The sequence below is a fragment of the Danio rerio genome, chromosome 3 (genome assembly GCF_052040795.2).
Source record: "Danio rerio strain M-AB ecotype USA chromosome 3, GRCz13ab, whole genome shotgun sequence".
Lineage (NCBI taxonomy): Eukaryota > Metazoa > Chordata > Actinopteri > Cypriniformes > Danionidae > Danio > Danio rerio.
In genome coordinates, this window is record NC_141023.1 from 63,145,001 (window position 1) to 63,171,556 (window position 26,556).

Genomic DNA, 26,556 nt, shown 5'->3' on the forward strand with positions numbered 1-26,556 from the left:
GATGGCTTGCAAGAGATGAGAGGGAATGGGATCGAGTGGACAGGTGGTAGCATGGCTAGATAGCACAAGTTTGGACACCTCAGACTCAGAGAGCTGAGAAAAAGAGGTGAGTGTGTGTGGTGTTGGTGTTGTATCTTGCGTGTTTGTTGTAGGTGCAGCAAATTGAGCACTGATTTTTGCAGTTTTGGTGCAGAAGAATGTAGCAAAGTCATCAGTAGTAAGTGTGGAGGATGTGGGTGGAGGAGGAGGATAGAGGAGGGAGGAAAATGTTTTAAAAAGTAGGCGAGGATTAGTGGCATTGTTGATTTTCAGACGGTAATACGTCTGCTTTGCAGAAGTAACCTCAGCTGAGAATATATATATATATATATATATATATATATATGTATATATACATATATATACACACATATATATACATATATATATATACACACACACATATATATACACACACACACACACATATATATAAATATATATATATATATATATATATATATATATATATATATATATATATATATATATATATACACATATGTACATATATATGTGTGTGTGTGTGTGTGTGTGTGATGTCATTGAGATTTCAGCATGTCTGTGCACTAATTCATGAGAGAGACTTGGTTCAAACTAATCAGAAAGCTCCATTATGAATGAGATGCAGCTTCATTAATATGCATGAGATAGCTTTGTCGACTCTTTTTAGCTGTTCAGAGAGATGCACCTTCCAAGTTGTGTTTCCAACCACAATTAAACCTGATAGAAGAAGAATTATGAAAAATAAGACGTCAGTTTTTTGTTTTTAAGTGTGCCAAAACAAAAGTGTTCTTTTCATTTCCCCATGATTCGAGCACATTAGGCCCCGTTTACACTGATGCATTTTTGATTTTTTAAACCATATTTAATCCACACTGGTGTTTCATCTATTAGCATTTCTGAAAATCTCTCTGTTCACTACCAGCTAGAAATGCACATCACGTGACCATACACGCACTCTGTCATGCGCTGAAAGCTGCTTCAGTGTATTCAGACGTCTGAGCTCCAAGCTGTCAGCCCGAGATCTGAGCGCACCTGCATGGCTGAGTGCAGCCAAATTTAAGCCAGTCCATCATGTGTATGTGTACGACTCTGTCTTTTAAATCTATTAGCCTAACGGTAACACCTTTTGGTCGAGTGCAAAGATAAGTTAATATACTAATTTATGTAACCATGTACTTTGATTCTGCATGTTTGACTGAATGCTTGCCTTTATTGCCTATATTGTATTAACCTGTTGTACTTTATAATTTTATAATGGCCACTAATGATTAATTACTAAAAAGAGATGGCTATTTCGTAGAACATTAAGAACATTAAGCACATAGGCCCATTGCCAAAACCACACAGTGAGCCTTATGTTTCAAATTTTTCAATGAAAATGCAGTTATATTAACTAAAGGCTGCGTTTTGTCATAAATTTGCATATAGTGAAGATGACAGATGAAGATGTGTTATATGCTAAAATGTACATGATGCCTTAACATTTTTGTTGTCTCTTAAAGTTGTAAATATAAAAATTAAAAGAGACAGTACTTTATATCAGGTTTTTATTTTATTGTTAAGATGGTCATGGTGATGTGAATAACGTTAATACACTGCCGTTACATTTGAAGATTTCCCTGACATATCCTCCCATCCTCTGGAGTTTCTTCTCCCCATAAACTTGTGACATCTGAATTTAAAAATAAAGGATGCATGTCTGAAGTTGATATTGAGAAAAAGCCCATTCAGGCAGCAAAGTGTGGCTGAACAAAGTCTTCGTTTTCCTCCATTCAACAGCATTTTAAAAAGCAGTAGCAGCACTTTTAAAAAAGCAAGACATTTTCGAAGGTGGAAAACTCTGGGGTAGTGTAGATGGAAGATGTAGCCATGGCAAAAGTTATGCATTTTAAAACTAAAGCCCCGTTTACACAAATACGTTTTAGTTTTAAAACATACCCATATAAAAGCTGTGCATGTCAGACTGTTCATCAAGGATCTACCACAGGATCTAATCTCACTATTTTTGTTAAACGTGATATTTAATTTATCTTGTTGTCTATATCTAACAACATATTCCCCGACTTTAGTCTTTTGAATCTATTACTTGATCTTAGGTAAGGTGTTTTGGCTGAGCACAAAGTTAAGCTAGGTTAATATATTAATTTATGTAATGCGGACACTGATTCTGCACATCTCACATTTGCTTGCCTTTATGTCTATATTGTATATGCTTATTGTGTGTTATACTTTTATAATGTCCATTATTGATTATTAAAACTAATTTTCAGCAAAAGAGAGGGAATGTTTTGTATTTTCAATGAAAATAAAAGGAGGCAGTAATGTTACAAGCTCTGTTTTGTTAAAAATATGAATGAAGATGATGTTCATTATGTAGCTACACAACGCCTCAGCATTTCTGCTGTCTGGTAAGTCGCTAATATCAAAATGAAAATAGACAGTTCCTTATATCATGTGTTCATTTTATTGTTAAAATAGTGAACCAACATAGAAAGTATGATGTGAATGAGGTTATAAAGCACACTGTTCCCTTTGAAGATTAACCAGATGTGTCCTCGGGACTTTGTTTTCCATATCAAACTTGCGAAGTCAGAACTGATAAGGAGAGGATGGAGGACTGAACTGTGTGCAGGCAACTTAATATTGAGGAAAAAGCTCCAATCAGATGTTTTCAGATGTCTCCGTTTTCCCCCATCCACACTGAGGCCGAGCAGCAGTGTTTTAAAATGAATACAGCCTCTCCAGCATTTCCAAAATGCTCAGTTTTCGGCACACGAAAACTCTGGCATAGTGTGGATGGATGGCTTAACCCTAGCAAAACTTTTGTGTTTCAAACTAAAACGTATTAGTGTAAACAGGGCCTTACTGTGGTGTAATGTGTGATTAATGTTATTTGTTTATGTTTATTCAAATGGAAAAGCTAGTATTGTCAGCAGTACTCTTTCTGTTTTTGATGACATACCTTAGTCAAAATAAATGAAGGTAAAAAGTTTATATTAATATCACTACAACAGTTCAGATGGCAAAGTTAGATAGCATTCTCAGATCCACTGTAAATGCTGCTCTCCAAATCACTGTCCATCTCGCATGCATGTAATGAAACTCCCCTTTTTATGCAAACCCTTCCCTCTTTTGTCACTCGACAATCCCACCTAAACAATGCTAGACACTGTCCTGACTTTTTTCAAACCAGAGGTGAGAAAACACCATGCAGAGACGATGGTTTCATGACCCTTTAAATGTCTCACTCTACACAAATCTACTCACCCAGAGATGGATCTCTTCGTGGGCACACAGCTTAATGGTGGAGATGCGGCTCTCTTTCTGCTGATGATACTGAGGACAAAAAATATATATATTTTCATATTTTTCCCAGCACATTATACATGTCTCAAATTTCAGGTAAAGTAACTGATAGCAGATTCAAAACAAATGAAGTGTAAAGTACTCAAGTAAAGCAAACACTGTTCACCACAATAGAGACGTCTAACTAAAGTGTTTTCAGTAAATGTGACTGAGAACTTTTGTAGGCATCTGACAGATATAACGTCAAGCAGGTAGTAATAAGTGAAGTTGCTGACGCTGTTTGAGGAGTTGTTTAATGCTCCTCTGCTGAGATTTTAACAGATTTCATGCGTTTAATTTCAACGGTGTCTGAAGTTGTATTTATTAATCTCAAATTACATGTTTTGGTCCAGTTTGAAACACATCAGGATAGATTAACATTTACAGTGTGCAACACAGAGCTTATTACACCTCTAATACTGAATACAGTATTTGATAATGCAACAAAAAAATACAATCATTTTACCAGTATTTTACCTAAATAGAGAGTAAATATTTCTACTGCATGGTGTGGTACCGTTCAGTTCAGTACTGCTCACTTTTAGGGGCTTTTCAAACTGCGTCCCTTACGAAAGCATGTGGTACTTTGAAAACTACCTGAGGTAAGGTTACAATCAAACTACAACATTACCAAAACATGATGTTTATTCTCTGCTAATCACTGATTGGTCCAAGTGAAGTCCAAGTCCATACCAGCATCACTGTAACGCCCTATTCACACGGGGCGTCAGCGTCAATGCTTCCCATTCACTTTGAATGGGTGACGTCAGGCGTTGCCGAACTGCATTGTGGATCCGTCGGCACCGCTTCAGAAGCGTTGCTCGCTGCAGAAGTTGGGACTAGCTCAACTTTTCAAACGGCAACGGAAGCATCAGCCAATCAGATCGCTGTATGCAAATACACCAGCTCAGACAGTGGCTTATCGCTAACTGAATTTCATTGGCTGACGCTTTTATGACGATCACTTCAGCCCCAACTTCAGACACGCCTTCAGACAAGCGTTGACGCTGAAGCCCCGTGTGAATAGGGCGTAACTGCAACATGAGGCACCAAACCAGCTATATTTAAATAGTGAGCTGTAATGCTAAATATTTAGTTCAGGCAACTAAACTAATCTCCACCTCATGAAAAAGACATCTGAAATCAAGGAAGTAAAGGCAATGGAACTATAGTGACTATCCCACCCACTTCAAGCATACTAAACATTCATAAACTCATTCACACACCAAACACACAGATACAATATGGCTAATTTAGATTATTTAATTCACCAATACTCTTTAGACTGTGGGGGAAAGCAGAGCACCCGAAGGAAACCCACGCAGACACGGGGAGAACATGCAAACTCGTGAGAAAGGCCTTGTAGTCAAGCTGGGACTCGAACCAGCAACCTTTATGAGGCAACAGTGGTAACCACCGAGCCACTGTGCCACCCTCTTAAATTAATTAAGTGAATCATGAAACTCACCCAGACTCAGAGCTCACTGCAGGTCCATCACTGAATTCAGGAGGCAGATTAATGGAGGCGTTGCTCTTCATAGACACATAGCTGAACACTGGAGATGCTGCTCTATGAGGCTCAACAGGAGCCTCTCTCTCCTCAAACACACTCATTTTACTGTCAGCCTTTAACTTCTCTCTAAAGTTCGATGGACCTTTTACCTAGCAGATGAAATAAAAAAATAAAACATTTTTTATTTATTTACTGACAACATTATGACCAGTAGCGTTTTGTGTGCAATTGATACTTTAGTTACTCTGTGTATCAATATAAATGATAGAATAAACCGTAACAAGCCAGATCACCAGGTTCATTAAAGAGTACAATAATAATAATAATAATAGTAAAATAGTAAAATAAAATGTCAGAAAAAAATAATATAATACTAAAAACAAGAAATACTTTTTCTCGGTCTTAAAGAATATAACATTATGTAGTTATTTTTCTAACAGTAACGATGACATATTTATTTACTTTACTATTTAAATGTATATTAATAATAGTCGTTATACATTTTTACATAGCCAACATTAAAATACATTCATAAATGTTAACCCCCGCTATGTATTTTCTTCTTCGGGGATTTAAATTACATTTGGTGTAATTTGATTACCATAAAAGTAAACAAAACATTTGTAACAATGAAAAAAATACATAACTGTTATTTGCTATAAAACTCACAACTCAACGTATACAGTTGACAAAAAAAAACTTTGTTGACGTAGTTCTTGGTCTTAAAGAAAATAACATTTTGTAGTTATTTTTCTAACTGCAACGATGATATATTTATTTACGTTACTATTTAAATGTATATGAATAATATTTGTCATACATTTTTACATAGCCAACATTAAAATAAATACATAAATGTTAACCCCCACTAGGTATTTTCTTCTTCGGGGATTTAAATTGTTACATCCAATTTGCTATAATTTGATTAAAATAAAAACATAAAACATTTGTAACAATGAAAAAATACATAACTGTTATTTGCTATTAATCTCACAACGTATACAGTTGACAAAAAAGTATAGTAGACGTATTTAGGCCTAACGTTATACATCGACCTTATCGTTTATGAACTAAAATCTTGCATAGTCTCACATTAGCCAATGTATTTAACAAATATAACATACCTCTTCATCGTGTCGGGTTTAGTTTAATTGTGATAATCTTTTGAAGGTTCACGTTAACAACGCAGCTATAACGTTACTTCAAGCCGTACAGAAACATCATGGCGGCGGCGGAAAATGTCGAAAGTTTTCAACAGTAACGTTGTTCTCATTTAAACAACGACCACTTTGAATCACACCAAACAGGATTAAATATAGGCATTTCTGTTGAATACGTTTTTGTATGAAATGAAAAGTGATGTAAGTTAAAGGTGTGTCCTGTTTGCGTGCCCCTGAAGCTTCCCTTGCGAACTGTCAAGTGTTTGTTTATACACTAAACTCAGTCACATACATTCACGTGAAGTACATTTCAACAAACTTACCGTAACAAGTGAGGATTTGAAGATTTATTTCCAATAACTCGTAGTGTCGACTGTATCGTGTAATGGCGACTGCGTTCGTCGTGTCTGCTTTCGATTTCAAATCTGCAAACACACAGCACATCCCAAAAGTAGGCGCGGCCATTAACTCGAATGTTCGAGGCTAACATAGGGTACAAAAACAGCTTATGCTGTGTGAAGCAAACAGATTCTTGTATGTTATCTTTTATTTAATGTATTGTCATAAACACCCTGGTTTGTAGAGCAATTTGTTCACTGTTACTATTCTGGCAATCACATGCTAATGTTTTTTCTACTGCACAGTAAAAACTTGGTAAATATGTTATTCCATAAACTGTATAAAAATACTGTATAAACATCAGTGTTCCAAGTCCCTAACTGAACTAAACGTGATGACGTCTACAAAAATAATATAAAATGCACTGTAGTGAAAATCAAATTAAGTAAACCACCCCTAACAGCCTGCATATTGAGGTAAAGTTGGTTTTATATTCACACATTAATTCAGTGACAACTTGTGACATACTCCCTATATTGTTTACCATGGTACTTTGAATATTAAACCTGTATTAAATATTAAATAACCTGCAAGTATGACTTCAAAACAACATCCACACTATCTGTTTGACTGTGAACTTTGTTGTACTCTGATAGTCGTTGGCTGCTGATATGACTTCACTATTCAGAAGTCACTATTCAGAATTCGCAAGTCTTTTCTGAAAATATCATTTTAAGGAGAACGTCCGAATGTGTGAATAGAAAATCTGACTTTTCCTCAATCAGATTAATTAACATGTGAGCCCATAATTTAATTAGCTTGTTAATGACAACAAATGTGGTCAGGTTTCATAACCTTTAAAAGAAAAAGTCAAAGCAGAAACTCTATAGATAAAATTTTTTCATTTTTCATCTTAATGCCATCTGAAATTTTTCTAAAATGAGCATTTTTCCCAGGCTCCATGTGTATGTTCAGTAATTTCTCTTTTATGGTGACAAATACATTGAATTTAAAAGTGAATTATGTGAACATTAACAGGAGCCTGAGAAAAAAGCACATTTATAGAGTGATATATATTATTACTTGAAGGTAAAACATGATATGGCTTTTATTATAAGGGCATTCAAACATGCACAAATGTAGTTGTTCACAATTTAATTCAAGATTTATCATAGCAATATGAACTCAAGTTGAATGCTTCATGGATAGTAATGAAGGTTAAATAAATAAGTGCAGCTGAGTGGTTCCTAAAGATGCAGACATTTTGTAATAAAAGGGTTAACAGTTCTAAACAGCTAACAAATGTAACATTTGAACCCATTTATGATTGGAATAAATCATTTATTTGTAAAAGAGACTATAAGCAACTACTTAAGAGGGGGCTGGCTGCAGACATAAATGGATATGCACTCTCAGAAATGCACTCTCAGGCTCATGCTCTTATACACCAACTCCACCTCTACTTCTACCCCACACAGTGATGTCACTTACAGAGAAAGAGCATGTCTGAAAGCGCAAGTCTGCAGTCAGACACTATTGAAACTTCTCTGCTTGTCCTATTATACAGTACAAAGGTTTTAGGCCAACATTAAATATTGTATTATGTTGATATAATGGATATATGTGACCCTTTACCACAAAACCAGTCATAATTGTACATGTTTTTGTCATTTTATTTTAAAACTGTGATATATACTGTGTGAATAAATGATCTTTCAGCTGATGTATGGCTTGTTTGGATAGAAGTTTGAATCCTTAAAAGACAATCTTGGAGAGAGGCTGTTTGTCCTGGTTTGAGCTGTGTTTCTACCAGTGTTGTTAGTAATATTGTCTGTATTGATATAAATGTGAATGTTGAAAAGTACAGGTAGGTTTTAATCCATTATGCCATTCCTTCTGGAAGGGACTTCAGTGGTAATAGTGTTTATTTTCAGCATGATAATGATCCGCTAACTGCAGTGAAATCCTATTTGGAGAAAGAAAACAGCTGATTGAACACAGACAATCATTAAATGGCCTTCAGAAGGTTCAGAGCTAAATATTATTGAGGTTGTTTGTGAACACCTGGACAGTTAAAGAAGGATAACACACTCTAAACATAAAGAAGAACTCTGGAAAATGCTGAGAGAAGCCTTATATTTAAGAGCACATTATTTAGAAAATGGCAGGACGATTACAACAGTTCAAGCTGTGCTCTGTGCCATGGGAAGCCACATTAAACACAGACTTTAGCTTCAAGAGGAAATGTTGTGCATATGTCCTATATTTTTTGTTTGTTTTTAATAAAGAAGACTTATTGATTCTATACTGTGCAAAGTCTCAGGCCAACGAAGCTGGTATAGAGCTTAGGACTTTAGCACAGTACTGTAAGTCTCACAGTTGGACTGTAAAAGAGGTTTGATGAATACAAAACCTTTTATAAAACGATCATGAAAGACTATAGTGATGAGGAATTGGTTATAGATTTTATTCATCTTCAATATATGCCTGATATCCAAGATGTGGATTTTCATTCACATATTTTCTGATGTACCAGCAGGATATCCTCACTTTCAGATTTTCTTCAACAATGAAATCCAGAGCAGCCTGAGGAGAAAGAAGAAGATCATTACTGGTGTGGAGAAGCACATACTGGTTTTAATGAACTTCAGAGGAGTAGAAACAGTATAGAAACATAATTAAGAAAGCAGTATGAGTTTGGTTGAGCGCTCAGATTGGATAACTGGTTTACTGCATTGTACTTTTACTGGTTTACTGAACATTACTGTATTTTGATGGAGAAGTGACAAAGTATTGAAATGGACATTGAAATTTTTTTTTTTCATCGAATCTCCTGATGAGGACACAATCAAATTTTTCATCTGAAAAGGGTATATACAGTGGTGATTTAGAGTTAGTTTACAAAAAAAAAAAGAAAATTATAATATTTAGGGACGCACTGAACATTCATCAGATATTTTGAAAATGGCATGTGTAGTTTTTGGCCAAAAAAAAAAAAAAAGAGCCCAAAAAGGTTATGCAGTGCCATACTGATTTCACTCTGCCTCTAGTTATGGTTATTGTATGAAGGGGTTTTCACACCAGACACAGGAAGTGCTGCGCTATGAAACCCATTCATTTCATTGCACTATGACAAGGCCAGTTTGTTGCTGCAGGCTCAAAGTTCAAAACACCTCTGTGCATATTCCACTCATGAACATGTAAACTATTTACCAATGCATGAACCACAAACTCTTACCAGCAAAACAAAGTCCACTCAAGTAAAACTCTGACAGGACATTTCATTATAATAATGGTTCCTGCTGTTTGCTATAGTGAAAGCTGTCATGGAAGGGTAGGTAAAATGACACCTCTCGACTCATTCGCCGTCAGTAAAATGTGGTTATTTCATTGGTTTGTGTTTTTTGACAACAGTATAATCTAGTTTAATTAAAACATTATTCAAAAATAAAAATAAATTATATTTTAAGAAAATAAAACATAATATTGCAAAGCATTGTCAGTATTTATACAAGTGCAATCAGACTTTTGTGTTTAGGCCCAGAATTTATTATTAATTACTCACTTTCATGTTGTTTCAGTCTCTTGAGACCTCCGTTCATCTTCTAAACACATTTTAAGAGACATTTAAAATCCAGGAAAGGAACCAAAAACATAGTCAAGATGTTCAATGTGTCTTTAGTGGATCAGCTGTAATCATACGAAGCTCCAAGAAGACTTTTCTGGGACTAAAAACTGTAAAATACAACTTTGACTGCCTTTGTTTTCTCTCCTGCATAAGTGCAACATACAGTAGAAACGTAATATCACACCCTAAATGTGCATCCTGATCTGATGAAGAAGACAAAGGCCAATAAAGTCAGGTTTACAGTTTTATTTTGGTGTAAAAAAGTCTTCTTGGAGCGTCGCATGATTACAGTTGAACCACTGAAGTCACATGAAACGTGTTGGTTCCTTTGGTTTTTGGTTTTCTTGCCTTTGAACATCTCGGGACCATTGCTGTCTGTGGAGGATGAGGGAGCTCCTGGATTTCATCTACAATATCTTAATTTGTGTTCTGAAGATGAATGAAAGTCTCAGGGGTTTTAAATGACATGAAGGTGAGAAATGAATAACAGAATTTTCATTTTTGGCTGAACTAATCCTTCAATGTTGTTTTGTGTGAGTTTGCAGCACATGCTGTGGCTCTGCTTCTGTTTTCTTCTTGGCAGTTTGCAGAAGGTGCATGAGAGCAGGTTCTTCTGGTGGATTTCCTACACTTAAGGACTTACTACTCATATAAGCTGCTGTTTTGATATATGATGTTAAAACAATAAAACCTGTGTCATTTATAATAAATCGGGAGTTCTGTTGTTTTTTTAAAGCACTGTAAATATATTAGGCTCCTCTTGCCTTTAATAGCAGGTGAGTTTCACACTACACTGAATTAACACAAGAAACAGCAGAACCTGTGTATCTTCTGACCTTGGCCAGATGTGCTGCTACACCTTTACCCCTGTGAGATTGAGGGACCTCAGTAGACAGCAGTTCCAGCTGCTGATCATGTCTGACGGTGTATTTCAGCACTGCACACCTCACCGTTCCTAAATCACAGCACAACACACAATATTACACACATTAGGTTAAGAATTATACACAGGATTTACCCAGCCAAACATTTTAATCATTCATTCAAATTATTTTCAGCTTAGTCCCTCTATTAATCAGGGGTTGCCACAGTGGAATGAATCGCCAACTTATCCAGTATATGTTTTAGGCAGCAACCCAACACTGGCTTATTCAATTTAGCTTCATATTTAGCTTATTCAATTCACCTACAGCACATGTCTTTGGACTGCGGGGGAAACCGAAGCACTCGGAGGAAACCCATGCAAACATGGGGAGAACATACAAACTCCACTGACCCAGCCGGAGCTTGAACCAGCAACCTTCTTGCTGTAAGGCAATCATGCTAGCCACTGCACCACCGTGACGCCCCAGACAAACATTATTTGGTCAAATTAAAATTATTCAATAATTAAATTACATTTTATTTGTAAACACTGCAAAAATGCTTCTCTTACTTAGATTTTTTTTGTCTTGTTCTAGTCCAAATATTTCACAATTCTTAAATCAAGAAGAATTTTCTAGACAAGCAAAACCTATTGTCTTGTTTTAACAAATAATATGCCAAAATTAAGTGAATTTTTCCTTAAAACTTGAAAAATAATCTGCAAATGGGGTAAGCAAAATAATCTTATGTCAAAAGGAAAAACAATATTATTTTGCTTACCCCATTTGCAGATTATTTTTCTAGTTTTAAGGAAAAACTTACTTAATTTTGGCATATTATTTCTTAAAACAAGACAATATGTCTGGCTTGTTTAGAAAATTGGTCTGCTGTGATTGGGCTTTCTTACATACAGTACAGTAATGTCAAACATGAAAACATTGTAAAAGTGGTACATGAATGAAACAATGAAACCATAAATATATGGAATAAGGATGAATAAACATGAAATCTATAGATAATGTAGTCTAGTTGGGTCATATTCTGTGGTAACTGATGTCATTTGATCTTATTTGATCTCATTTATCATTGTGAGTGCTTGTATCGGTTTATAATAGCATGTTAATAACATGATTAAAGATAATAACTTGATAATAACATGTTAATTAAATGAATACATGGTTAATTCAAATGTAATGTTTGAGTTGCATTTTGAAATGGCATCAATTTGATGTTTAATTGTATTATATTGAAAATGTGAACTTAGTTCAATGAACACAGTATCTTTGACTTGTGTGTGTTGTATTCAAGCACTTGAAAAAAAAAGAGTTAAGAGTTTTGCAAAAATGTGCAATTTTGCCAATGGATGTGAAGTTTGTTTCTAGAGTTTGGAAAATTGAAACCAGAGTTTAGAAATTTGTGGCAAAACGGTTGTAAAAAAACTGTAACTTGTGTGGATTAATTCTTCACCTATAACGTTAGTATAATAAAGTGAGCCAGCAAAATAAACATGATACATTTTGATTTTACACTGAATTTAACCTTCATTAATTCATTAAAGCTGTATTTTGACAACTTTAAATATGTTTTTTTTTGTATTCCTCCATGACATTAGAAAATACAAGATGTTTTAAGAACATCAAATTTCATCGAGGGAACTTTCAGCTTCTGGATCATTCGACTTTATTTGGGCTGTGAAAGGTTTTACTTGTTTATATCAGTGTGGTGTTGTGTTTTTCTTCAGTTTAGCACGTTTTGTCCCACACATAAATCTGATAAAAGATAACAATGTATGTTTTCCCATTTTGTCCATTTTCTGACATTTATCCTCTCTGTTCCCCCCTCTGCTAATGAACTCGCCCAGCGTTTTTATGAAGCTACAGCGTGTTGTGAATCAGCTGTTGTGATGGTCAGAAAGAGACAAAATGACGGGTCTTTTCTCTTACCGTCGCAGTTTAGAGTTATTGTGAAACGCTGATTCTGTCTGTCGTGTGTCACATTAGGAGTCAAATCAGTAAATCCACAACATCTCCTTCTGCTGAGTCGCTGACTGCTCTTGTGTGCGTGAAAGAATCGAAACTTGCAGCTTTGAGACAGGAGGTACCGCGCCATGATTTGACGTCACCAAAACAAACAGTGCAGGAAGAGTAACAGCAGAGGGCGCGGTTGAGCCACCACCACAACAACAGCTTTACTGTTTCGCTCTTTCTTGTTTGAGGCTGAGTGGTTAGCATTGTCCCCTCACAGTAAGAAGGTTGCTGATTTGAGTCCCGGCTGGGTCATTTGGCATCTCTGTGTGCAGTTTGCATGTTCTCCCCTTGTTGGCGTAAGTTTCCTCCAGGTGAAAGACGTGTTATAGGTGAATTGGATGAACTAAATTGGCTGTAGTGTATGTGTTTGAATGTGTGTGTATGGATATTTGGATGTTTCCCAGTTTTGGGTTGCAGCTGGAAGGGCATTCGCTGTGTATATGTTGGATAAGTTGGCGGTTCATTCCGCTGTGGTGACCCCTGATGAATAAAAGGACTGGAAAATGAATGAATGAATGTGATTTGTTATTTTTACTTTTTATTTTCCTATTGTCCCCAACAGAAATGGGCAAAAGTACACTAAAATTTCTTTTAAAATAAAATACCAAATGCAGTCTTCATTACATTGATTTACTTTGTAATAACATTGTAATTACATTGTTAAAACATTGTAATTACAGTGTTATTACATTTAGTTACTATGCCATTATATTTACTGTTATAAAATTGTAAGTGCATTTAACTTTGTAATTACTATGTCGTAACATTATAATTACAATGTAATAACATTGTAATTACATGGCTATAGCATTATAATTACATTGTTATAACAGTCTTACCACTATGCATTACTATGTTATAACATTATAATTACATTGTTATAACGTTGTTATTACATTGTTATGACATCGCTATTATTGTGTCATTAGATTATATCTACTATGTAATAACATTGTAATTGCGGTTTTATAACATTGTTATCAACGTTTTTCATAGCATTACATTTACTGTGTATCAACATTGCAATTACATTGTTATAACATTGCTAGTACTATCTAATAACATTGTAATGGAATTAACCTTGTATTTACTATGTCAACACATTATATTTACTATGTCATTACATTGTATTTACTATGCATTACCATTGTAATTGCATGGCTATAACATTTAACTACATTGTTTTTACATTGTAATTACATTGTTATTATATTGTCATAACATTTGAACCACTATATCATTACATTATATTTACTAGGTAATAACATTGCATTTACATTCCTATAACATTGTATTTACTTTAGTATTTACTATTATTTTACATTATATTTACTATGCATTAGCACTGTAATTGCATTGTTTTAACCTTGTAATTACATTATATTTACTGTGTTATAACATTGTAATAACATGGCTATAACCTTGTAACTACTATGTCATTACATTATACTATGTAATACAATTATAATTACATTGCTATAGCATTGTAATCACACTTTTATAATATTATAATTACTATTTAAAGTCATTCTTATAAAAATCTAATTATTATGTCATTGCATGGTAATTATATTGTAATAGCATAGTAATTACAATGTTATAGTGTCTTATTTTCCAGTCTTAGTTTGACTTGCTCCCGAATCTACCCCCACTATCTGTCTCTAACTTTCTTTATACGTGATGATAATTTCCATCTATACTCCAAGCATTAATCAACTTCTTCAGTGCTCTTCAAATTTCTAGTCTGATCCCAAGCCTTGGCAAATAAGGAAGCACCAATGTAGACTTCTTACAAAGTGTTTTACAGTATTTTAAAAATACAAAAATACAAGATATTAAAGTATTTTGTGATGCAAAATATTAAGACATTTTCATAAACTCTATAAAATACATATTACAAAATACTAATTTGTATTTAAAATACATATTTGAAATACAATTATCAGAAATACTGCCCATCCCTGGACCCCAAAAGCCAGCACACACTCCTGAATGTTCTTATTTGATTTAATTCATTTGATTATTACTTTATAAAACAATCCTTTACCAGAGCAAGTGCACTTTCTGTTTTCTCCACAGGGCGTCTCTGTCTCGCCTTCAGAAAGTTAACTCACAGCTGCTGTATGACTGTAGTAGACTGTACAATACACGTTTTGTTCAATACAATTGTGACCATGTAATTATTTACTTGGAAGTGGAAAAAAAGAAGATTGTTTTGATTAAAATGTATCATGACCAAACATTATGTATGGGGTATTTTGAGCTGAAACTTTACAAACCAAACACACACACACACGCGCACACACACACACACACACTCTAGGGACATCAGAGACTTATTTTATATCTTGTAAAACGGGACATAACAGGACCCCTTTAAACTGATCCAATTTCGGTCAATAAATATTATACATCAGTGCATTCTTACTGGAAATCGTACAAATTTACTGCTTTTAATTGTTAAAATGGCATTTGTAATGGCCGGTAGCCTATATAATTTTTCTGATATTGTTTTTTTTCTTCTTTATGTTACATAACACATTAATAGTTCATCTATGTCAGCGATGTATTTTAGGATTAGTGTGGGCATGAAGTGGGTAATAATAGGCGCACTCATGATGCCCACCCACACACACAAACACACACAACCACACACACACAATCTCACACAAACACACACAGACACTACACACACATAAGAGAGAGAGAGAGAGATAATAACACTTTAATTTAATAACTTCATACATTCTGATTTAAAAAATAAAATCTAAATACATTTAAATGCCATACAAAGATACATATATAAATAAATTATTTACAGCATAGAGCCTTATTAATAAACAAACTTTCCCGAAACCATTATTTGTAAGGCTAAAATGCAAATAGTATTCTTATCTTGTTGCCACCAAACACAAAAACAACAGTTTAGGATCTGTTTCTGTCAACCCTACGCTGTAAATAATATCTTCTAATGAACATTTTTCATATTTTTACAGGCCTTTTCTGTTTATTCACGGTGATTAATTGCATGATTTTACCTTTCATCTCCACTTTTGATGTTAAAATTACAACTCTACAATCTAACAAACTGACTTTTACTGACATTTTAGAAGTTTGAAACAATATATTGCATAAGAAATAATATACAGAGAGAATTAAGCCTGTAAAATAACAGGAAAGTACTGGCATTTTACTGTAATTTACAACAACAACTCAGACAGTATCATTTCAAACTATTAAAAATGTTCATCAAAGTTCTAAAATACATTAAAAGTTGTTGAAGGAAAGATCAAAATTCCATAATGCCATTCAAAAGAGTAAATAAATGATGAAATCAAAACAAAACAAACTAAAGAAACACAAATTATAACATATGGAAAACAGATATTTTTCCATGCCTGCCATATCCCATTTTGCTGTCTCTTTTAAATAATTAAAAATAAATAAATAAATAAACATACTTTCCCTTTTAATAAAAACCTATTTGCTATAAATATTTTGCCTGAGAGATAATTTAATGCTAAAGAAAAACATTGTTAATACAAGTTACTGTATAAATCTGTATTAAAATGTAAATATAAACATACTAAATGTAAAGCCCATTTTATGATTTTTAAACCAGAAGTGGAACAGTTGTTAAATAGCATTTTATTGTCTAATAATAAGAAAGCAGGTAAAATGTGTGTTTTGATTAATATTCTGCATACATTTTTATTTTCCTTCATTTCGTTGATCCATTTCCAGAGATGTTCAATAGGATTTAGGTCTGGGCTCTGGCTGGGCCACTCAAGGACATTCACTGAGTTATTGTAAAAGCTGCCACCATCATGCTTAACTGTAGGGATGATATTAGCCTGGTGATGAGCGCTGCCTAATTTTCTCCAAATGTAACGCCTGGCATTCACTCCAAAGAGTTCAATTTGAGTCTCATCAGAGCAGAGAATTTAGCTTCTTATGGTCTGAGAGTCCTTCAGATGCCTTTTAGCAAACTCCAGGCGGGGAGTGTCTTCCGTCTGGCCACTCTACCATACATGCCTGATTGGTGGATTGCTGCACAGATGGTTGTCCTCCTGTAAGGTTCTCCTCTCTCCACAGAAGAACGCTGGAGCTCAGACAGAGTGACCATCGGATAATTGATCAGCTCCCTGACTAAGGTCCTTCTCCCCTGATTTTCTTTTCAGCTTCTTTTCACCCTTTAATAATCAGGGGTCGGCACAGCAGAATGAACCGCCAACGTATCCAGCATATATTTTAAACAGCAAATGCCTTTCCAGCTGCAACCCAACACTGGGAAACACCCATACATTCTTGCATTCACACACTCATACACTACAGCCAATTTAGTTTAATCAATTCACCCATAGCGCATGTCTTTGGACTGTGGGGGAAACCGGAGCACCCGGAGGAAACCCACACGAACACAGAGAAAAGCTGAGACTCGAACCAGTGACCTTCTTTCTGTGAGGCGACAGTGCTAACCACTGAGCCACCGTGTCGCTCCTATGTTTTATTAACATTGTGTTTTATTATTGTTTGTAATTGTAATTCAAAATTTTGATGGTTAAGAATACTGTTTTTATTATTTATTATTATTGTTTTATCCAAAATTGTTGATTGTTAAATGAACTGTTATTGTTTTTTGTTTGTTTACTCTGTCATTTGTTTACTATGTTCTGCTTAACGTAAACATAATCACAAATGCTTTTTGTCATGTCAATGAAACAAGTTTAAAGGTGTGTGTGTGTGTGTGTGTGTGTAGAGAGAGAGAGAAAGAGAGAGAGAGAAAGAGAGAGAGAGAGAGATAAAAACGCACACACAGACCCCTTTAACCGCGGGGGTCTCGCGAGAGCATCAGTGCGAGATCTCGCAGGCCTGTTGTGTCTGACGGTGGACCGTCGCTGCGTGGGGGTTTTCGCTTGATGTCATCGGGAAAGACGCGAGAGCTGCGTTTCCTCCGCCGCTTCTCATGCTCCCGCCGCGTCCTCCGCTCGCTTCTCCACACACCGGCGCGGTTCTCCGGCAGGGTTTGCCCGGGTTTTCGGGGATGAGGCTGATGCGGCGGCGCTGCTGCTGTGCTCGCGCTCGGCAGATCGTCGTGCAGATGCGCGCGCAGCTGAGCAGAAAGATGGACCACAACACCGTCGACTAAAAGCGGCCACAAAACCACTCCGTTACCGCCGATTATACGCGTTTGACTCCTGCAGTCGAGGACTTGTCTTCCTGATGGATTTGTGGAGCGGCCTCCGGATGCCAAACACACCGAGAGCATCTGTAGCCTGTTAGCATTAAACGAAGAAGAGCGCAGTCACCATATGATGATGATGATGATGATGGAGGAGCTCTTCTTATGAGGAAGATCAGGGGCAGATCCTCATCTTCAGAGGGTTTGTTTTGGCCCTGGAGGCTGCTGGACTTCTAGCCATATCAAAGCTAGCATATCATGCCGTCCAGCCCTGTTTACTGACTTCTTTGATACACAAACACATAGAGACAGAGACTAGCTCAGTTCTTCATCGCATGTCAAGAGTCCAGGTTACCTGAGATGGATAAACTCACCATTATTTCAGGATGTCTCTTTCTGGCTGCGGATATTTTCGCCATCGCCAGCATTGCCAACCCAGACTGGATCAACACTGGCGAGTCAGCAGGTAAAAGAGGGAGAGAATGATCAATAACGCTGACTTACAGTGATTGGAGTCACTTAAAGTTGGTTTTATATTCGTACATTCAGACTTTCCCCTTAATAATCTAAATTTTAAAAGTATTATTTGTAAATTTTGAGTAGGGAAATACTATTTCAGCATATCAGCATATCAAAACAACATCGTTCACAGTCAATTAAATAGTGCTAATGTTGTTTTGAAGTCATGCATGCATGTCATTTATATTCAAAGTGGCAGCATGATACGCAACACATTTATGTCTGCAAGACATACAGTTAAAACCAGAAGTTCACATACACTCTAAGAAAAGGAACCTAACCTTTTTTTTAAATATCTGATGGTAAATCATACTAAACGTTTACTATTTTAGGTCTGTTTAGATTACCTAAATAATTTACATTTGCTCAATGCCAGAATAATGATAGAATTTTTTATTAATTTATAGACCGCCAAAAGTTTACATACATTTTCTTGGTATTTTTTTTAGCTTTGCTTTTAAACTGTATAACTTTGGTCAAATGTTTTGGGTATCCTTCCACAAGTTTCTCACAATAGTTTGTAGGAATTTTAATAGAGGTAAAGTTGGTTTTATATTCACACATTCGTTCATTTAAAAGTCTATATATTGTTTACCATGTTACTTTGAATTTTCGATCGGAATTAGCATGCAAGTATGACTTGAAAACAACATTAACACAGTTTATTTGATTGTGACCAATGTTGTACTTTGATAGTCATTGGCTGCTAATATGATTTCACTGTTTAGAGTTTGCAAATAATACTTTTATGAAATTAAATTATTAAGGGGAACGTCTGAATGTGCGAATATAAAACCAACTTTACCTCTATGGAATTTTATCCCATTACTCCTGACAGAATTGGTGTAACTGAGTCAGATTTGTTGGCTGTCTTGCTCGCACAAGCTTTTTCAACTCTGCCCACAAAATTTCCATAGGATTGACTTCAGGGCTTTGTGATGGCCAATCCAAAACATTCACTCTGATGTCCTTAAAGCACATTTGAACTAATTTGGCAGTATGCTTAGGGTCATGGTCTGTTTGGCAGACCCATTTGTGGCCAAGTTTTCATTTCCTGGCTGATGTCTTGAGATTTTGCTTCACTATTTCTCCATAATGTTCTTTCCTCATGATGCCATCTATGCTGTGAAGTGGACCAGTACCTCCTGCAGCAAAACAGCCCCACAACATGATGCTGCCGTCCCCATACTTCACAGTTGGGATGGTGTTCCTAGGCTTGTAAGCTTTTCCCTTTGCCCTCCAAATGTAACACTGGTCATTATGGCTAAACAGTTCAATCTTAGCTCCATCAGACCACAGGACATGTCTCCAACAATTATTCTTTTTCCCAGTGTAATTTAGCAAATTGTGATCTGGCATTTTTATTGATTCTGGCTTGTTGATTTTCCCATGTTGTCACACAAAAAAGCAGTGTGCTTGCGGTTTTCCTTAAACACTATTCTACAGTTGTGCCTCCAATTAACTCAGAGGTTGTCAATTAGCCAATCAGAAACTTCCAAACCCTTGACAGCATCATCTGAGCTTTTTCAGAGGCACAATAATCTTATTGTATGTAAACTTGACTTTCAAGAAAAGTTATAACAATTTCTCAAAAATATCTCTCTCGTTATTCTGCTATTAAGCAGAACAGAAACACATTTGATAATCCTAAATTACCTAAAAGAGAAAAAGTTTAGTCACATTAATATCTGACAATTTTTTTTTAAAGCTTATGTGCCTTTTTTAGTGTATGTAAACGTCTGGTTTCAACAGTATTTTAAAGATCGTTTGGTCTGAATATCTTCTGCTGTGTGAAAAGATTTGATAAATGTCATTAGAAGGTGTATTTAGCAAACATATTTGCTGAATCATAAACATCTTAAAGATGTTTTCCACACTTCTAATCGACATCTAAAACGAGACCTATAATAGACATAATTCAGATGTAATAAATACATCTTCCAGATGTAAACGCACACAAAACAGTCGTCGCTGTGATGAAAGTGGGAAGTAGTACTATCAGAGTACTGAAAAAAGTGTTGCATGCAGAACTGTTGCAAACAATTTATTTGTGTTGAATTTAAACATTCAAATTAAGTGTAATAATGTTCAACTTAATTTGTTTGTTTAAATTCAGCCCAAATAAATTGTTTGCAACCACTTAACGTAAAAAAATTTAGTAAATCCAAGGAATCATCTTTGAATAATTTTTTTCAGTTTAGTTGTCAGTGTTCAAATGCGAACAGCTTTAGCTCAGTCTGCATGTTTACAGTTCTCCTAATGTCTGTTTAGATGATGAAGAAGTTATAAAGTGACACTTTTAGTAACATGCATTACGTAAATGCACTGTAAAAAAAAAATTCAGGGTTCTACAAAATCCATTTGTCCCAACACAGATTGATTAAGTTAACTTAAATTTAAACGGATTGAACATAAAGCAATTACGTTGTCCCGGAAAAATCTCAAGAATTGTGCAGATTTAGCTCATTCTAAATAAGTAGTTTGAACAAGATGCACAATATTGTAAGTCAATGCTGAATCAGTCATGCTTTTGATCAGCAAATATGACATGTAAATACCTGAAATACTGCAGAAGATTGATTTTTGTTATGTGTGCTTTGAAATCAATATTTAGTGCAGCAATACACAGGCATGTTTATGTCTGGGAATTTAAAGAATGCAGGCTTTGGGAATTTTAGTTTGGGGATTAGATAGTGGGAATGGTCAGTTTAACTTATAAACATATTATTTATGTTATAAAATATTAGTATTTCCTTTAAGCTCATTAAAAAATCAAATGGGAATAAAACTATTTTATTATGCTTCTCTTCTGATGTTCTCTGTGATTCTTTTAAGGTTTTTTTAAACATTTTATTATGATTAAATCTTATCCAATATTAACATGTTCAGTTAATTTACAAAGAAATAAGTAGTTATTTTATTTTAAAATTTTGAAGTACATATTTCAAACATCTTAATAATAATGTTGTTCATTAATGTTACATTTTGTTCAAATAAACTCCAACATTTTATTAAATATATTATTTTAAAATTGATTTAAAGATGTGTTTTGTTCTAAAATATTTCCCACTTTTAGTTGTTAAAATGTACTTGAAGCTTAAAACTGTTTTATTACAATAATAGTATGTATTACAGTTCAGCTCTTTTACATTAATGAAACATGCGTGCGATAAATATACATTTTTAGCTCATTTAAAGAAAATGTGTTATAAAAGTATATGTTATAATGTAAGTTCAGCTCTTAAACATCTTTTATAGTGAATACTTAACAAGTTTTCAGCAACTTTCACAGAGTGAAAAATTCTATAATAATAATATTGATCATGTTAATACTCTTAAACATTTTTATAATATATCCCATTTAAAAAGTCCATCAATATGAGTGTCAGAGAAGTTGTTTTTTGATACAACAACCATGCTTAAACTAGGACTGGGCCGATTAATGATATATTAAATCGTGATAAAATTTATGTCAACAACAGTAGCCCCTTTCACACAGTGATACCTGTAAATATCCTGAAAATTTACAGAACAACTTTACCGGTAAATTTAAAAAAGCGCTGTTCACTCAGGTGAGAGCATTACGGAATTTTTGAATGCGTCTGACTGTTCTGATTGGCTAAAGTAGACGTCTCACGTCAGTACGTTCTAGACGTGCACGCGCTCTTTCCGGCAGTCTTCCTTCTCCTTCTCCTTGTTCACACAGCGCAACATTCTGGCAGATTACCGCTAATGTTCTCTAAAACTTCTCTTTCCGGAAAATAGCCAGAACTAATTTTCCGGAGAGGTATGTATGTGTGAAAGGGTTGTAGTGATAAGATCTGGACTTTTTTTTTTACTCTCTATTGATTTTAGAGCCAATCACACAGCAGAAATGGTAATATAGAAGTGTGTTGATATTAGAGATGCTCCGAATTTTCAGCCACCGAAAATTTATCAACCAAAAATACGTTATGCCATTTAATAGACCCTCTAATTTTTGTGGCTTCGGTAATTGTTGGGGTACTCTTCTAAATCTGGAAGCATTAACAACTTATATCGAAATGCATATCATTATCGTTCAATAAGGAAAATAATTATCAAGATTGCCTTTTTGCCATATCACCCAGCCCTAACTCAAACTTGCTGCTTGTTCTTACTACTTAAAAAAATAAGCTAAAACAACACAATTCTTGAGATTGTTTTGGGACAACTTAATTGTTTGATGTTCTATCCACTTAAATGTGTTACATTAACTTAAAGAGCCCATTTTATACATGAAATAGGGTCATATCTTGGTTGTAAGGGTCTCCAACAACAGTTTAATATGCTTGCAAGGTCAAAAACACTTTCATGGTCTTATAATCTGCATTTATTTTTACCTAACTATTCCAGCGACTCCCGTATGAATCGTCCAGTGATTCATTTGTTCCCAAACCCCTCCTTAGCGCGAAGCTAATCTGCGCTGATTGGACCGATGACAGTCTGTTGCGATTGGTCGACTGCCTTCAGTCAGAGAGTGAAATGCCCAACAGCTAATCAGCAATCTAAAAGTAATCACAGTTCATACACGCTCGATAGTGTAGGCGTGGATTTTAGCTGCTAGTGGGTCAATGTAAATACAGACTATGGACTTAAAAATTCAGACGACTAACTATTTTATTGAGCAAAAACTGTCAAGGAGATCTCATAGCTTGTCTCACTCTGCTCTTTTCACAGACACAAACACACACACACACACACACATTGCCCTCGTCCGCGCACACACACACAAAAACACACACACACCTCTGGTAACGCGATAAGAGAATATACCGAGTTAACCTGATACAGTACACGCGGTTACAAGAAACAAATCACAACTAAATACATTTGCAAGCTAGAGTCAACGAGGCAACAACTTTAATCGCACGTACTTACACTTGAGAAATGGAGAAAGAAACCCATCCTGACGTCCATCAGTAAGTTACTCTTTACTGATCCTTCCTTTAACAAACGCAGATGAAGTATTCTTTGTAGCATGTAGTTTCCAGTAGTTTCCAACTGCTTGGTTATAATGCTGAGGTTTCATCTTTGGGTAGAGACTCGATAATATCCATCTGCAGTGTGACTTCAATCGACCGGCATGTTTGTGTGTGTGTGTGTGTGTGTGTGTGTGTGTGTGTGTGTGTGTGTCTGGGTTTCTGCGTCAGAGGGCGGGGCCGCAGGTTTCAAATCTCCCGGGTTTGCGCGTGCACGTGAATAACTTGGTTTCGTTCGTACGTCATGGCGAAACACCTAAAGACTCGGTATCAAGGCGACTCGTTTGAAGCACTATGAGTCGACTCTTATAGATGAATCAACAGTTTTAAACACTTTACTCTTACAGATTTAAGCCTTAGCTGGATACTTTACTTCACTTAGAGCTGTGTTACACACTACATGGAGGGGAATTTTCAAAAACCCATAATATGGGCTCTTTAATTGATTTGTGTCGGGACAAAAACATGAAGGATGTTTGTGTTACACTGCATTGTTTGTAAACAGCATCTCCATTTATTTAATTGTCATTTTTACTTTTATCTGATGACTTAATTGCTTATCTTTGAGCTCAAATCATGCACAGGAGAAATAACTTACAGTTCTTCACCCATCAGTTTATCACTACTGTTATAGTTCCTCCTCCTCAATTGTGTTTAGAAGCTGTTATTATTATAGATTAAACTGCACTGTCTTCGGATGCCCATGTGCAGACGGGCGGGTGATAAACAGCTGCTCTTTGTTCAGCGTCAGTAAAGTGGGTCAGCAGGGGTTCAAGCTCAATCCACTGCGCTCAGCACCAATCAGAGGCTGCGTGTTGTTTCCACACTTCGCTGCTGAATCAGGTGTAAATCCCGGCTGCCATGTTCAAGACGCACATGCTGCATATCCAGATCATTTCAGCTGCTCGTCCGTCTCAGGCATTTCTATTGTTTTCAGTAGACGTGGTTGTTGTTCTGAAGCCCCCACGCACACACACACAAAGGAGGGTTTTCATGAGGGGAATGAGGGAAGCAGTTCTGATCCGTTTTTCATTATTTGATATTATCTGATGTGAATGATGGATGCAGTTTTCATTACTGTAATGTGTCCTGGTGTCTGTTGTACGTCTGATGATGTTTGTAATATTTTGCATAATTTCATATTTTGCTGAAGTTATACGTCACTGTCTTTTTATAGTTTTATATCGTCACTTTTATTTATTGATATTATACTATAGTTTAACAAACAATAAGTCATGTTGTTGAATATAGTCTTTTTTTATTTAATTTTATTTATTTACTAGGGGTGTCACGATTTCGATTTTTAATCGAAATCGATCGAAATTTATGCTCAATTTCGATTATCGAATCAAAAAATAGAATCGTCGATGCTGCCACGCCCCCATGTCACGTCAGCTTGGCTTGCCAAGCAGAAAAAAAAACCGGCTTGTTGAAGTGCTTGTTAAACTGCAGAAGCAGGAGACCCGTCGACAGAACTTAAACCCTCTCCTCTTTCAATGAATTCGCCGGTGTGTAAGCATTTTGGATTTCCAGTGAGTTATGTTGACAACGTTCGTGTTGTCGACAAAAAAAACACAGTTTTGCAAGCTCTGCTATGTACGTATTACGTACGGATCGTCCGATAGACAACACCGGCATCGCGATCCTCCGCCCGCCCCCGTTGCAAATCCGCTCGCGAAAAGTACACACTCAGGCCCTGTTTACACTGTCTTTGTTTTTAAATGGCATTTTAGAACGACAACGATTTGACATCCACAGTGGCGTGTGGCATTTCTGAGCAGCCCTCTTTCCTCTCTACCTCTGAAAATGCACATCACATGACCACACAGACACAGACGCACTCACAGCCATGCGCTCGAGACAGCAGGTCCAGGCAGTCAGAGGACTGCTTCAATCTTTCACTCACTTGTACTTAGTCATTTTAGCGAACACCTCAGATACTGTTGGCTGGTTCCTGTCGGTTGTGCGTCTTTTTTACCGACGCCATTATAACGACACAGATCACTGCCTATTCACGAGTCCTGCAGAAAAAGTGATTGACAGGTGGTAATTATGTGTGTATCTTGCCTTTATTCATTTACTGTATGATTTGTTTATGGGTAAAACAAAGACCATGCAGGTAAGGTAGTTTAGACGGTAGGCTACAAATAATTAATTGGTCATTAATTAATTAATTATTCATAATCGAAAATCGAATCGAATCGTGCCTTTAGAAACAAAAATGTAATCGAATCGAGGATTTGGAGGATCGTGACACCCTTATTATTTACTTGCTTATTTACTATGTGGTTGGACAATATGTATCTTTTAAAACTTAAAATAGCTGTTTTTGAGCTTATTTGGGTCAATGATTCAGTGATCCATTCATAAAGATTATGGTATTTTATTTTAAGATCAGTCATTTTTAACAAATATATAATTTATTCAGGAAATTGCTTTATAAATAATAGCCTTGCTGTTAAGGATGGGGATTACCTAGTTGATGGTTGACCATTTGGCTTCGTTGGGTCATTGGGTCAGCATCTTTAGTTAGTTTGGTATGTTGGTAATCAGTGTTGGATGTCAGCTGAAGAGAGCACTCTGATTGGTTAATCAGCAGCAAATCAGAGCACGAGAACCAACTGAAGTGATGTCGCCACGCCAGTAAACAAATCAAGTCAAGATGGAACACAGAGGCTGGCTGTAATTTCACTACTTTTCGTAAACATTTGCAAACAATATGGATCTTTAGATTATCAGATATTTTTGCATGAGTGAATCCATCTGTGGTGAGTGATAATTACTCTGATAATCAACTCAGGCTCATTGTGGATGCGTACCCCGCTCTACAGTTCTGGAGATTGCGAGTTATGAAGCCAGATAAATGCTGTGGGTTGGTATGATGTGTGTGTGTGTGTGTGTGTGTGTGTGTGTATATATATATATATATATATA

At 35.7% G+C, this 26,556-nt stretch overlaps 3 protein-coding genes across 9 annotated transcripts in view; 1 reads left to right on the forward strand and 2 right to left on the reverse strand.

Moving 5' to 3' along the window:
- Positions 1-6,503, reverse strand: part of LOC147846107 (stonustoxin subunit beta) — a 35,673-nt gene extending 29,170 nt beyond the window's left edge. For all 5 annotated transcript variants that reach the window (XR_015481353.1, XM_087245265.1, XM_087245264.1 and 2 more), the window contains exons 1-3: positions 6,387-6,503; positions 4,859-5,052; positions 3,313-3,381 (exon numbers count right to left, since the gene is read on the reverse strand). Coding sequence is in view for 4 of the 5 variants with exons in the window: in XM_087245265.1 (XP_087101391.1) it covers positions 3,313-3,381; positions 4,859-5,004 (215 nt within the window). In the remaining variant the exon portion in view is untranslated. The remainder of the gene's footprint in view (positions 1-3,312; positions 3,382-4,858; positions 5,053-6,386) is intronic.
- A 2,345-nt stretch (positions 6,504-8,848) lies between these two features.
- im:6904045 lies at positions 8,849-13,008 on the reverse strand. Its single transcript, XM_087245326.1, has 3 exons — positions 12,838-13,008; positions 10,867-10,985; positions 8,849-8,988 (listed from the first exon to the last, which is right to left on the reverse strand). The coding sequence occupies exons 1-3, from the start codon at positions 13,001-13,003 to the stop codon at positions 8,869-8,871; spliced, it is 405 nt and encodes a 134-aa protein (XP_087101452.1). The 5' UTR covers positions 13,004-13,008; the 3' UTR covers positions 8,849-8,868.
- Positions 13,009-17,752: 4,744 nt separating this feature from the next.
- Positions 17,753-26,556, forward strand: part of mosmoa (modulator of smoothened a) — a 65,833-nt gene continuing 57,029 nt past the window's right edge. For all 3 annotated transcript variants that reach the window (XR_015481376.1, XR_015481375.1, XM_087245325.1), the window contains exon 1: positions 17,753-18,569. Coding sequence is in view for 1 of the 3 variants with exons in the window: in XM_087245325.1 (XP_087101451.1) it covers positions 18,464-18,569 (106 nt within the window). In the remaining 2 variants the exon portion in view is untranslated. The remainder of the gene's footprint in view (positions 18,570-26,556) is intronic.